We start from the raw sequence: 14,253 nt of genomic DNA, 5'->3' as shown, positions 1-14,253 counted from the left end.
GACCCTTCATTTTTCTTCCACGGTGAAGCATGTAAAATTGTGAAAAGTGAACTGATTATTTATTACATGATAATTAGCTTTTTTCTTGTGAGGTGCTACAAGCTGTGTGTGGTTGGAAATAGGAATTCAACTACAGAAAGGACAAAAAGAAAGCTGAAGTGCTCAACTTCAGTTAAAAGCCTAAAGGGGGTGTTAGAAAAGATAGAGCATGACTCTTCTCAGAGGTACATGGTGAAAGGACAAGAGGCAGTGTTGCAGATTTCAGCAATGGGAATTTCAACTGCATATCAGGAGAAAATTTTTCACAATGGGAATAGTTAAGAACTAGAGAGGTTGTGAATTTTCCATCCTTGGAGACTTTTAAAACTTGACTGGCTAAAACTCTGAGCAACCTGATCTAACTTTGAAGTTGGTGCTGCTCTGAGCAGGAGATTGGATTAAGTGACCTTGAGAGATCTCTTCCAACATGAATTAGTCTGTGATATTGTGGGTCTAAGTTATCTTATATTTGCAGATATTTGGGGCAGGTAGGAGAAAATGTGTTCAGAAACATTTGATTTCCCTTAAAACTTCTGGCAGAAAACAGCCTGATTACATATTTTTCTTTAGTTTACATTTTAATATCTACAATACATTTAATTCTTTGTATCACATTTAATAATTTCAATTTTAAATATTTTTTTAATCTTTCCTATTATTTCATGTTCCCCCTGTTGCAGCTCAGGACAATACAGGAAAAGAAGTAACCTCATTTGAATGCAGATGGCAGCATTTGTTTTTAAAGAACAGTAGCTTGCAACTCAGATCTGTAGAATGAGTGCTAAAATCATGAGGAACTGCACTTTAACTACACATGGTGAGCTATGCACATACTACCGCCACTGCGCTTAGGGTTCCTAGGTGCCACGGTTCTGTACATAAGCTTTCACAGTATTATTCGACATGTTTTCAGAGCAGAGTTGAAGTACAGGATTTACTTGTATGAAATATGGAAATTAATTACATAGTGGCCAATGAGGAGAAAACAAAATATGTAATAGACACACATGGTAAGGAAAGCACATTTTTTTTTTTTCTTGCACCTTTATTAAGCTTTTTCTGACTGCTACAATACTGGAGTAAGAGCCAGTATGGCAGCCTCACTCAATTCCCAAACCTGATTCATCTCTAAAATAGGCCATGCTGTACAGACATTAAGGAAAGGATCATGAAAAAGAAAAAAATACAGTTGTGACTGCATAATTAAAAGCTATATAAAAATGAATGTACAGAGAGAGCTAAATTGTGCTTATACAAGCAACCTTAATTCTGGCATTTCTTGATACTGGAGTATTTGACTTTCAAACACCTAATTTTTGTGTCAAAAGGCATATAAGTACAACCTTATGATTTAATACATTAAATGTAACCTTTGTATTTTATTTGGTATAAATAAGGAAGGAAGATGTCAAGAATGTCACACAAATAGAAACTAAGTCAATTTTGACAGTTAAAATGAATTTTTAAAAAGTGTATTCTTGTTCACATTCACATAGTACTGTAGGGACTACAGCAAAGCGATACCGGAGCTCAGCCAGGTGGCAGTGAGAGGAGAGCTCTTGTATCTGGTCAGACAAGTAGGGATGCATGCAAGGAGAACCAGAAGTACTGGCATGAGGCTGGGACCATATGAAGCAAGGGCTGCTTTGGACCCTGAACCCCAGCTGGTCCCCCTCATCCAGCGCCCCAAGTCCAGCCTCTGCAGTGACTCTCAGTAACTGACAGCAGCAGCATCTCTATACTCCCCCACTTGTGATGGGAACAGTGCAACCTCAGTCATGCATTTTTTGCAGTGAAAAATTGTCTACTCATTTTTAAACTAAAAATGGGAGTTCAATAGTTCTTATTCTGCTTCTATTCTGCTTGTGGGATCCTTAGACATCATTAGGGGAAGCTTTTAAATGACTTGAAGCAAGAGTGCTGTTTCATCATTGCACGAGTATTTGCAGTACTCTTTCTACTGAGGGTCTTTATTCAGAGGTTGCAGCTGAATGCCACAGAAGTAAATGGGAGCTTTGTTTGAAGAAGAAAGTAAAAAATGCTAAACAGACTACTAACATTTTGTTGGGTTTTTGGGGCTTCCCCCCCCCACCCCGCCCCGAGATAGCTGACTCTAGTTCTTTGTGTCCTTTCTTGATATACTTAGAGAAATCATTGAAATATTGCATTTTCTCAGAGATGCTTTCTATTATGTTTTCCTTCTTGTTTCACTGGTGTACTTCAGATGTGCCTCATTCAAGACAAGAGGTTATGCTTTTCGTATGCTATATTTGCCTAGCCACAGGCCAAAATAAATATTACCACTCCTGAAACCTTAAAGTCCTACTTATACTGAGTATGGCATTCACCAGCACGCAAAACAACACACAGATTAACTAAAAATTATTGAAGAGTATTACTGAAAAGTAAGTCTGAGAAGTGGGTTTTCTAGGCATTCATTCACGGATCCACATAACAATCAAAGTTAAGAACAAGTGATTACACTTCCTCTTTGTTACAAACCTTCTAAGCCATAAATATTCCAGTTTGCTGTGAAAGAGTTTCAGCAAAGACAACTGTGCCTCAAGGACAGAAAATACTTAGTGCGATGCCATTTTCCAAAAGATGTATATGATTGTAATGGTGTATAATGCAAACAGATTTGCATGGCTGTTCACTAATAAACCTTGAGCCTCCTCAGTCTCTTCAGAGATGATTACCTCATTGTTCTAAAAATTTCTGAGTCTTTGCAGGTCTGTTTCAGTGTAATAAGGAGAAGCTGTAAAAAAGTCATGACCTCCGCCCCCACAACTAAAATAAAAAACGATGAAGCTAGCAAGCCTTTTGTAATAAGGTATATTAACAATTGAAATATGTCCTCTTCATTGTATCAGCAAGTGATGATGGAAAAATTGATGTACATACACACAGAATAAAAGCTGTTCTCAAAACTTTAAGAATAAGCCTTTATTTTATTTCATTTGGTAAAAAGCTATAAATTATATGAATAAAAATAAAATACACCCAGCTGAACTATTATTAGGCTGTAATTTTAACCTATCAATTCCTAAAGCCATGCTGTGCAGGATCCTCTCTCATGGTTTACAACCTCAGAGGCATCCCTCTGGTACTTACCTAAAGGTTATTTTTTATTCTCTATTTAGAACTGATTCAAACCCAGAGCTTTTTTCAAGGTTCTATGTGCCATTCCAAACACAAAAAAATACACAGGAGTATCATTACAGATTTGAAGTTGCAGTTATTCCCAGATGAAAATATAAATAATAAAGAAGATTCAGTGCAAGACGTATGAATGTGACTGAGAGACATAAAACTTAAAATGGTCTATTTTGTAAGATACCTACATCTGTAAAACAGTTGGATCCTCTAAAGGATCTAGAACAGGAGGATAAGTTTTATCCATCCAAACAGTTGGGTATCTTTCCATTAGACATATATTTCTAGGCCCTAGATCTTGGAGAAGATTTGATCATGTGGGGGAATTTTGATGTACCATGAGCCTTTGAAAGGGAGAGGAGAGGAAAGGAGAGTGATGTCCCGTGTGTGAATGAGACCTTTTGTAGATAATAAGCCGGTCTGTACTTATTTCTTCAGTCCATTTTCTAGGAACTTTTCCTTTTCTCCCTCTCTTTACCAGTGCTGTCGGTCTGAAAACCAACTGAAGTGGAAGGAATATACTCTATTGGGTATTTCAAGGCAGATCATATCACTGGAACAAATAATACCTCTGAAGACCAAATAAAAATTTTAACTGCATCCAAATATAAGCCTGAACCATATGGTTGGTTAGGAAACACTCTAGATGACACAGCCCTAGAATTCAGAAAAAATCAGTTCTGGGTTTAGATACTGGTTTTGGCCCATCTTTATTCCAAGTAGCACTTACTAGTGTTCTTAAGCTGTTTTTATACCCATTAAAACACAGTGCTCAAACAGCTGGTTCTCCTTTCTCCCTTCCTTCCCACCCCCTTTCTCTTCCCCAGACACAATAAGCATCCCAACATTTACAAGTTTAGGAATGCAGGTGGCTGAAACAAGCAGGTGGAAAGAGGGTGGATTGAGTTGAGTATAATTGTATAATAGGTGCTGGGTTTGTTGTATATTTTAGTTCACTTAGCAATACAGAAAGCATTTTAACCAAATAAAAGATAACATATGCAAGTTCTTTTATTTACTGTGTTTTGCCAAGCTTTTAATGAGATTGGGCATGTCTGAAGGTATAAAACCCAGAAAGTGTAACATTTTACCTGCAGAAAATTACTTTACACTCTCAGGAAATGAAATTCTGATCCTTTTGAAGCCTGCATCTTTTGAAGAAATGGAATACATGGGGATGCAATATCCCAGTCTCTAGCATTTTTTGTACTTCGGGGGTGATTTGAGAGAAAGTACAGGTAAGGAAGTATCTTTGCCTCATTTATTTTCCTATAATTGTGTTTAACTTTCTGCATCATAACATATCAGTAACTCACAAAGGATCAGAGAATCACATCTGTAATTTACAGTTGGGTTAAACTCCCTTTAATCAGGAGCAGCAATTAAATATCTGAGTCAAGAAGAGAATGTGATCTCTTTCTCTATATGTGGGATTCTCCTTGATGGTCAGTTCATACCACTGTGAGCATAACTCAGCATGGACAGCAATATTTAGACTTAGTTGAAGCTTATTACTTTACCAAAATAATTTGTTACCACTGCTAATCTTTTATCCCACAAATTGCCAGTCTTCTGGGAACACCTTAGAAAGTAGGAGTTTTGTTTTGAGATGTTGGTTTGAGCCCATTACCAACTGCCACTTTACGTGTTATCACTTACAGTGTCAATAAAACCCTATAAATATGTCATTCTTAGGAAAATATATTTTTCCTACTGTATTGGGTTTGCATGGCAAGGTTTTGGTAGCCAGGGGGGCTACAGGGGTGGCTTCTGTGAGAAGCTGCTAGAAGGTTCCCCCTATGTCCAGTAGAGCCAATGCCAGCTGGCTCCAAGTCAGACCTGCCGCTGGCCAAGGCCGAGACAGTCAGTGACAGTGGTAGTGCCTCTGGGATTATACATTTAAGAAGGGGGAAAAAAAGTTGCTGCACAGCAGCAATAGCAAGCGGAGAGAGGAGTGAGAATATGTAAGAGAAACAGCTCTGCAGACACCAAGGTCAGTGAAGAAGGAGGGCAGGAGGTGCTCCAGGCACCAGAGCAGAGATTCCCCTGCAGCGTGTGGAGAAGATCATGGTAAGGCAGGCTGTGCCCCTGCAGCCCATGGAGGTTAACGGTGGAGCAGATATCCACCTGCAGCCTGTGGAGGACCCCATGCTGGAGCAGGTGGATGTGCTCAAAGGAGGCTGTGACCCTGTGGGAAACCCACACTGGAGCAGGCTCCTGGCAGGACCTGTGGACCCCTGGAGAGAGAAGCCCACGCTGGAGCAGGTTTGCTGGCAGGACTTGTGACCCTGCAGGGGACCCACACTGGAGCAGTCTGTTCCTGAAGGACTGCACCCTGTTGAAGGGATCCGTGCTGGAGCAGTTCGTGAAGAACTGCAGCCCGTGGGAAGGACTCATGTTGGAGAAGTTCATGGAGGACTGTCTCCCATGGGACAGACCCCACGCTGGAGCAGGGGAAGAGTGTGAGGAGTCCTCCCCCTGAGGAGGAAGGAGCGGCAGAGACAACATGTGATGAACTGGCTGCAACCCCCATTCCCCATCCCCCTGTGCTGCTCGGGGGGAGGAGGTAGAGAAAATCAGGAGTAAAGTTAAGCCTGGGAAGAAGGGAGGGGTGCAGGGAAGGTGTTTTAAGATTTATTTTTTATTTCTCATTACCCTACTCTGATTTGATTGGTAATAAATGAAACTAATTTCCCCAAGTCAAGTCTGTTTTGCCTGTGACAGTAATTGGTGAGTGACCTCCCTGTCCTTATCTCGACCCATGAGCCTTTAGTTATATTTTCTCTCCCCTGTCCAGTTGAGGAGGGGAAGTGATGCAGCAGCTTTGGTGGGCACTTGGCATCCAGCCAGGGTCAACCCACCACACCTATGGATTTCGACTGTGTCTTCAATCATAACATTCCTAACAGAAGCACAAAGTTAAAAAACACTGCTGTAGCCAAATGGCAATCTATTCGGGCACCTCAGTTTACATTTTAATTTAATGAAAGACACCTTGTTTCACAATTGTTATGTTGTAGTATAAGACCCCTGAAAGGAATCCAGCTAAGTAACAGCTAAAAGGTACAAAAAATATTTGTTTACCCTTGAGATGGTAATCTTCTGTATTCATGAAATCACTAATTAATGTCTCTCATAGAGGTGAAATTTGCATTGCAGAATTACTGAGGGGGCAGAAAGAGGTAATTTTCTTTTAAAACATATATACTATTATTGTTGTGGGCATCAGAAGATATATGCTCATTACTGCCTTAGATTAAAAGTTTCTAACATACCCAGAATACTCCGAATTTCCATCATACTACCCGCATTCTAATAACACTAAGAGGATGAGTAAAACAGAACGCAGCCTTTTGACCGGGGCATGTTAACACAGTGCTGATGGCTTAAATGTATCCAATGGTAAATTACCTTTGAAAGGTCCCCAGCCTCCAAATAGAAGCAGATAACAAACACATTCCATGTAACCCAAAGGACCAGCCAGACAGCGTACTGCAGGAAGGAAGAGAGAGAAACAGTGCATTAATAATTTCACTATCAACTGAGTTAAACTTAGTTCATTAGACCATTAGTTCAATCCAAGACAAAAACAGACTATAAATATGGTGCATATGAATAAAAATGTTACATATAAAAGAGAATCAAGAATAAATTCTTCCCATTCACAGACACAATCTAGAGCAACCTAGTGAGTACTCGGTCACTCCAGAAAATCTGTATCTGAGAAAACAGTTGATAGATCTGACATTTGAATTTGGGACTAATCTGGATCTCTTATTATTGTTCAAACGGGGAATATTGCAATATCAAGAGGGCATGTAATATCAATTATATGCAAGAAGTGCAGAGCTGTTTATTCAAATGGTTATTCAAATATAATTTACTAAATAACAGAGTCTAATTGAAGCAGGCACTGGATTCTGCAACATTTCAGATTTAGTATCAAGAAACTAAACCTATATATAACCTCAAGAAACTAAACCTACATATAGAGGTTATTTTGTGGTATTTCTACAAAATATGGAGAGATTTGGTCATGACAGCTGCCTCTATCAATATGTTTTGTGACGTTCCAAAGCATGGTTCATAATTATTCAACACCCTCAGGAGCAGACTGTATTTTAAATGGCCAATTTCTCTGGGTTTTTTTGGTTTTGTTTTGTTTTCTTTTACAGTGTATAGGAGAAGTATTCATGCTTAAGCAATATCTATTCATTGGTGGCTGCCAAACTTCTTATTCACATATCTGATGTGAGTAACGGAGTACATGTTTTCTTTCCTTCTGTCCACTACTTTGCTTCTTTTTTGTATTCATAAGATCTTATGTGCTAGGAGTGGAAACTATGTTTTCCTCATGCAGTGCTGGAGGATCTTGTACAATAAAATTTGACCTGCTGTTGCTATTCTTACCTAATGCTTGTGCTTGAGAACTTCCTTTGACAAATTATTTCATTATCTAATAAACCTTAGGATCTACAACTGTTTTTCTAATGCCTGTTGTAGCTATCCTCTAGTTGTTCACAATTCAATTCTGCATGTTTGCTAATTTCATTCCACAGACCCATGGCACGGCATATGTGTGAAATATGACAGAGACACGACACTATTCCCTACCTGTTATAGCTGAGGGCTATTTCCTCCTTTTATATCACCAATCCATTTCTCTCAAGTATTTACAGACTTACTCTTCTTGTTTTGTTGTCTTTTCTTCAAACTGTACTGATTAAATTTTGTTAAACTACTTTTCCAAATTAGGAAACAATGTTTTCTGCACACCTCTGATTATATTACCTTCTGAATAAGCAGACAATATTTTAGACTGTACACTATCCATCCCTTACAAAAAATGTATGACAAACCACTGTTTGTCATGAATTACAATCTCATTCTCTAAATTCAGTTAACAACCTACGTAGGATTCTTCTTGCATTTCTCTTGGAAGTGCTGTTTTGCATCAGATTGTCTATCATTCAATATGTCATTTTCTACTTAATCTCCTAGTTACTGTGAAAATAATACAATTTTGTCCTTTCTCAGGAGATCTAAAGTGAGACTATATCCAACATGAGTAAAATTTAGGCCTGTTCCGATACCTTATTTTTATAGATAACCAAATAATTGCCAACCAGCCTAGCTATTAGGTAGACCATGTATAGAGTTTAAAGATTTGTGATAAATATTGTTTTGAACTAATGGAAGCTAACACAGTTTTAAAGGTTTGAAATGCTTTACACAGAAGTAATTTTATGTAATTTAAAGCATACATATTACATATACTATATAGGACAGTTTTTTCTTGTCTATAGATCTGGTCACAGCTCATAGATTTATTTAAGTCAGGAGGGACCCTCTGGAGGTCACCTGGTCCAATCTCTGCTCAAAGCACAACCCGCATAGATCAAATTGTGCCGGGATTTGTTCAGCTGAGGTCTGAATATCTCCAGGGATGGAGATTTCATGGCCTCTCTAATGCACATCTACTCTTTGAGTATAGGCTGCTCATAAAACTTTGGAACAGAGGAACTTAATTCAGATGCACGGTCTTAACACACTCATTTTTAAAAAAAACTCATCTCTGAGTTATTAAGTATATTGAGTATTTCATTTTCCTGTAGCTTGCTCATGGTATACCTGGCTTCACATGTAACATGGAGCATTATAACTACCAGAACAAGAGAAGGAAACCCTAATTTAGATTCAATAACTTTAATTTGGCATTTTTTCTAACTTTGCAGCATTTTAACTTGCTGGGTTTTGCCAATTATTTTAATACTGTAATGTTATATACAAGTATACATATATTCTGATGGAGTTAATAAAAGTATTCCTTCTGACACACAAAGATAATTGGATTTCTTATAGTGAAAATTCTAAATATTGCATTTAGACTGGTTTCCCAAAGGAATGAGACTTAAGCAGTAATATCCATGTGCGATGTCTGTTCCCTTGAAATAACTTCTGTGCTCATGAATGATTTTAAGCAAACTGGACAAAAGGCTAGAAGATTCAAAGACATTTTTTCACAAAAGTTTCAGGAGAATAGGCCTACAAATGGGAACAGATACTCTATTAAGTCCTCATACAGAGAAAGACTTACAAGATTGTCTTTTAGCAGTCAACATGAAGGGGGAAAAAATGTGGGAGAGAGCGACTGGAAACTAGGTTTCATTAGATCGGCTGTTCTTGTCACATTGTGTGTAAGCAACAGCTGATTAAAAAGCTCCCCGTGCACACCACATCCAGCAGAACACCCCAAGGCCCTTTGGAGCTGCTTGTCCCAGCAGAGAGGCTTATGCTTACATGAAGAAGTGAAACTTCTCATTTCCACTCTCTAGTCTATCACCAAAAAAATGACAAATTTGTCTGACTTTCAGATGCACTCTTTTAAAAAGCATCTGCTGTTATTGGACTACAGATAAGGTTTAAAAATGTCTATTAAAAGTATGTTTTAAACTGCTTCTTTTTGAAATGGTATATTAAGTGATTGCTGCCTGCATTCTGCGGATAAACACTGAGTATGATTATCTTGAAATACAAGGATGCTTCTGCTTCCCACTGCTTCTTATTTCAGATGCTTCAGATCTAGCACATCTCTTATCTCTGGATCACATGCAGTCATAAATGCCTCTTGTTGTCTATGTGCTTCCGCAAATTGTTGCGGAAATTCAGCTCTGAAGGTCTGTGACAATGAACAAATCCCTCCGGTACTCTCTATTATATGTATCTAATTAGAAACACATTTTATAAGAGTTCTTCAAAGGGCTATAGCTGTATTTTTTTCTCATATGTGGGAGTTCAAGACAGCTGCATTATCTGACAGAAGCCACCACAATGCTACAGCAGTCACATATCAACAAGACAAGAACGTTGATGAACACACACTTGACCAAGCAGGAGATACTGACAGGAGGCATAGCAATGACAACGCAGCCTATTATTTTTATGGAAATACACACTGGAAAGAGGTATAACTGGAAGGCTAAGACTGAAGATTTAAATACTTACTATTTTGCAAAGTTGTAGCCAACCAGTAAAAGTTACTTTTTTTTTGTAAAATAAGTTCTATAAATACAGCTCTTATATGGTAATATATGCTTACCATTTTTCAAGTAAACATGAATTTATAACCCTCTGCAAAGGATTATGAGAATTACCTACTTATTATTTATTGATACTGTGTAGTTACAGGTTTGAAAATTTGCTATGAATCATCACAAATTAATATAGGATGTCTTTTTTCTTGGGGAATGGGAAACTGAAATATTAAAATACTTCTAACAGTACTAAGAATCCATAGATTTCTCTTCACATTTCTGTCAAAGTTGGCTAAGTCACATTATCCCCATTTTACTAACAGGGAAACTGAAGGTCAAAGAAATTAAATGACTAGGCTTAATTCCACAGCTCAATAGAAAAATGATCACAAGGGCACAAGAGCCAAAGGTCCAGGTAGCCCACTACTGCCTTTGATATAAACCTGGTCACCAGAACTGACATCTAATACTCTTGTCACTTTGCCTGAAGGAGAAATATGTCACATACCTTCCAAGTATAAATAGTGAGCAAATCTGATAGCTATGAGCATTTTAAATTTAAGCATTTTTTTCACAGAACTTTACATGGCATTTCTCTTGCTCCCAAATCCTTTTTGGATATGTAAGTCAACTTCGATCACATTTGACTGAGGAATACAAGGGCTCCAGACCTACAAGATACTACCTTGTGCAATTCAAAGCAATTGAATTCTTGTTGTGATTAGTGATTTGCTACTTATTTTCTTTTTAGAAATGTACACAATTTTAGTTTTAGGTTCTTCCAAATCTGAAAATATTATGCCCCAAGACCTTTCCATGCTTCATTCAGGAAAAAGAAACTAAACACATTTCTAAAATGATAACTACATTTGCCATAGGAGTTAAAAATGTGATTGTTTATGCTACCTGGGCAACAGTACTTGAGTTGTTCAAAGATTACCTTGAGCCCAGCATGTTTGGAAAGGAGCACCTCTTTCAAATAACACAGTAACAACTGTCCACAATTATCATTATCTTTGCTTCTAAAGTTATTTTCCCCTAATTTTCTCAGTCTAGGGAGATACATCACTTAGAAATACAATTTTCAAACTTATCTTTTCCCCATCAAATCTGATAACAAGTGGAATTCTGAATACTTGGCACCAGCATACTATCTAAACTTACTGATAACATTCAGCTAATCTTTGAGGTGCCTACAGCTCTGCTTACCTTTGAAAAGCCCCTCTGAAATAGAAACAACTATTTGGTGGAGTCAGCTGTTCCTGAACAGTGAAGCCCATGGTTTAGTTGTCATAACTTTCTATGGTGTTGCCTGTTCGAACCTCTTCAGCACCAAACAGCAAAAGTTCTGCCTCTCTTGTTTCCACCTTCCTGGAACTAGCAAAAGACCTCACCTAGACTCCCCTGGGAGAAGTCCATTTGAAGTGGCAATGACAGCAGTCTTACGGGGTGACTTTACGCGGCCACTTAGTAGGCACCATTCTTTACTTTAATCTGCCCTACGCATTTTGCTGTTTCCTTCCCATTCCCATTGCCTGAGGTTTTCCCCTGAGAGCTGATGAGGGTGTGGGCAGCACAGCATGGTGGAGAGTCCAGCTCTAGAAGCCAGCAGGAGCCACACCTCAGCGGGAAGCCTACAGTGCAGAACAGGATCAGAAAACGCCTGACTCCAAAGAGGAATCAGGAGTTATAGCTTGGGTGGGACTCACTGGGGTCCTTTTTTCTTTTGGCTTCTTCTGTTTTGTTTCCATTTTCTTGTGTGCCAGAATTATGCTGGGCCCAGAACACACAGCAGAGATTTACTTTTTTTCTGAAGACATAGCTCCAATCCCTTCTGAATAAGAGAAGCTGGATTTCTACAGAGCACATTACTGCTGGATTGGTATCCATCTGCCCACATTTAGATGTCTGCAATGCAGATGTCCTCCTCTGAGCAGTGTCTAGATTCCCACCACAGTCAATTGAGAGGAAAAGGCACTTCCAGGGCTCGGTTCATTTTTCAGTGTCTGACACAGATCACTCCACCCTTGCTGTTTGGAAAGCTAAACTCTTCCAATGCAAAATTCCCAATGTCACAGAGCCCATTAAAAATCTTGTACTGGTGACATCAAAAATGAGATAGTAACACTGAACTATGCAGATATGCACTCACTTTTTTCCACATAAAGAACAAAGCAATTTAAATGTCACCAGTGTAAAATATCCCCAAAGGACTGCTGAAGAGACATCTTCTGAAAACTACTGTCTCTTGTATCCTAAACACACTGATGGTCCACTAATGCTTAAGCTTGAATCATTCATTTGTTCATTTTCTGTTTCTTGGATTCACAGCTTTTTAGGTTTTAGTGGAAAAGATTGGGAGAAGTGCTAACATGGCAGCTGCTTTTGGGTACTGCATCACTTTAGTTTGTTTTTCAGCTTCTTTTTCAATGTCCAGCTGTACCATCTTAAAATATTACCCTATACCCTAAATGACAAACCTCCATTCGAAGAACCCATGAACAACTCAGGAGACATATTGGCCCATTCATACAGCCTTCATAAGAAAGATACACAATATTTTCTCTGTGTAGTCACTCTATTTTTAATAAATAATTATTTCTTTTCATATGATGCTATAAGGGTGAATGGCCAAAATGTAAAAGTAAGCACACAGAAATATATAACTTACATTTGAGCATTGTTCAGTCAATCATCTACTATGTTACACTACAGTGTTACAAATATTCTAGATCCCCAAATCAAAGTATTTTGTAACTAAGGAGTTACTTTAAAAAGAGTTTTCTTTAAAAATACAGTATTTCTGCCACTCTTCTTACAAATGGGGAGCAGAGAAATTTTCTTCTTGTCATCTAAAATTCTTTTCTGCTTGGGTTTTTTTTGGTGTTTTTTTTAGGTTTCTTCTGCATCCATATGTTAAAGCTCATGACCTTTTTAACAAAAGTGCATTTTATGTACTAACGAAAGTAAGGTAAAGCAGAAATTTTAACAGGACATATTTATTTTATCTTTTTGACTTAGCAGTAGAGATTTAATTGGTTTGGCTTCACTCATCATTCAATTCCTATATTTCTTTTGATCACATCTTTGTTGTGAAACATTTACCAGCAGGAAGCAACTTCAAATATCTGAATACTCAGTTTACTGCAACACCACAGTACATATCCACCCAGCTGCAGACACATACATATACATGCATATATTCACAGATGGATTGATATTTTTCCTCTTATGTTACTTTCCTAGTTTTTTCAGCACTTTCTTTTGTTTGTAGAAGAGATTACAAAGTCTCTCAAAATAAAAATGACTAATTAAATTTAAGTAACAGGAAAATGACATACAGATAATTCTCACATAAATAGAGCTCAAAATGTTTCTTTATATCGGAATTCTAGTAATAGCTCTATTTTTCAAGACATAACTTGATCTTGTCAGGCAATAGTGAACCTTAAGATAGTGCTGTTGAGATCCTCCTCTACCCCTCTGCTTCAGTTCCAATATGAATCTACCAGGATCTACCTCAAGAGCTACTAGCACAAGAAATCAATACATACAAGATCTAAAAACTTGAAATCATGGCTTTGAAATGTTATTATTCTTTGAGAAGTTCTTATCAGCTGTTAAATTTGTATTATAGTTGACATAGAAAAAAAGAAAGATAGGAATCAAAATGATGTGATTTTGGAGGTCATTTGGTTCTTCAGTGCATGGGCTAGAAATATTTTGAAAGAATTTTTCCAAATCTTGCCTTCTAGACCATTCTTAAGACAGTAAGCATTTCAAGCCCTGGATTTCCTCAGAGTTTGTACACAGTCATCAGTGTAGAAATTGCATTCACAAGAATTCAAGCTGTCTTCTATGGATATTTTTTATTATTAAATCTTAGAGGAAAACTGCAGGAATTGTTGCTGTAAAATTTCACTGCAACTTGTAGCACCACAGAACATTTTACCGATGAATTACCAATGAAACAGAAACATGAACAAGATCGCTGGCTACTATAAACTGCTACTGTTTTATCCAA

The 14,253-nt window shown here is 37.8% G+C and overlaps 1 protein-coding gene across 2 annotated transcripts in view; it reads right to left on the bottom strand.

The window, feature by feature from the left end:
- The window catches only part of NKAIN2 (sodium/potassium transporting ATPase interacting 2), a 568,958-nt gene that overhangs the window by 261,375 nt on the left and 293,330 nt on the right, over nt 1–14,253 (bottom strand). The window contains exon 3 of one of the 2 annotated variants that reach the window (XM_075498664.1): nt 6,607–6,687. The exons of the other annotated variant lie outside the window; for it this stretch is intronic. Within the exon in view, the coding sequence (XP_075354779.1) occupies nt 6,607–6,687 (81 nt within the window). The remainder of the gene's footprint in view (nt 1–6,606; nt 6,688–14,253) is intronic. 2 annotated transcript variants of the gene reach the window in all.

The sequence above is a fragment of the Mycteria americana genome, chromosome 3, assembly GCF_035582795.1.
Source record: "Mycteria americana isolate JAX WOST 10 ecotype Jacksonville Zoo and Gardens chromosome 3, USCA_MyAme_1.0, whole genome shotgun sequence".
Classification (NCBI taxonomy): domain Eukaryota; kingdom Metazoa; phylum Chordata; class Aves; order Ciconiiformes; family Ciconiidae; genus Mycteria; species Mycteria americana.
Note: the sequence above shows the minus strand (reverse complement) of the source record. Positions and strands in the feature narration are given on the sequence as shown.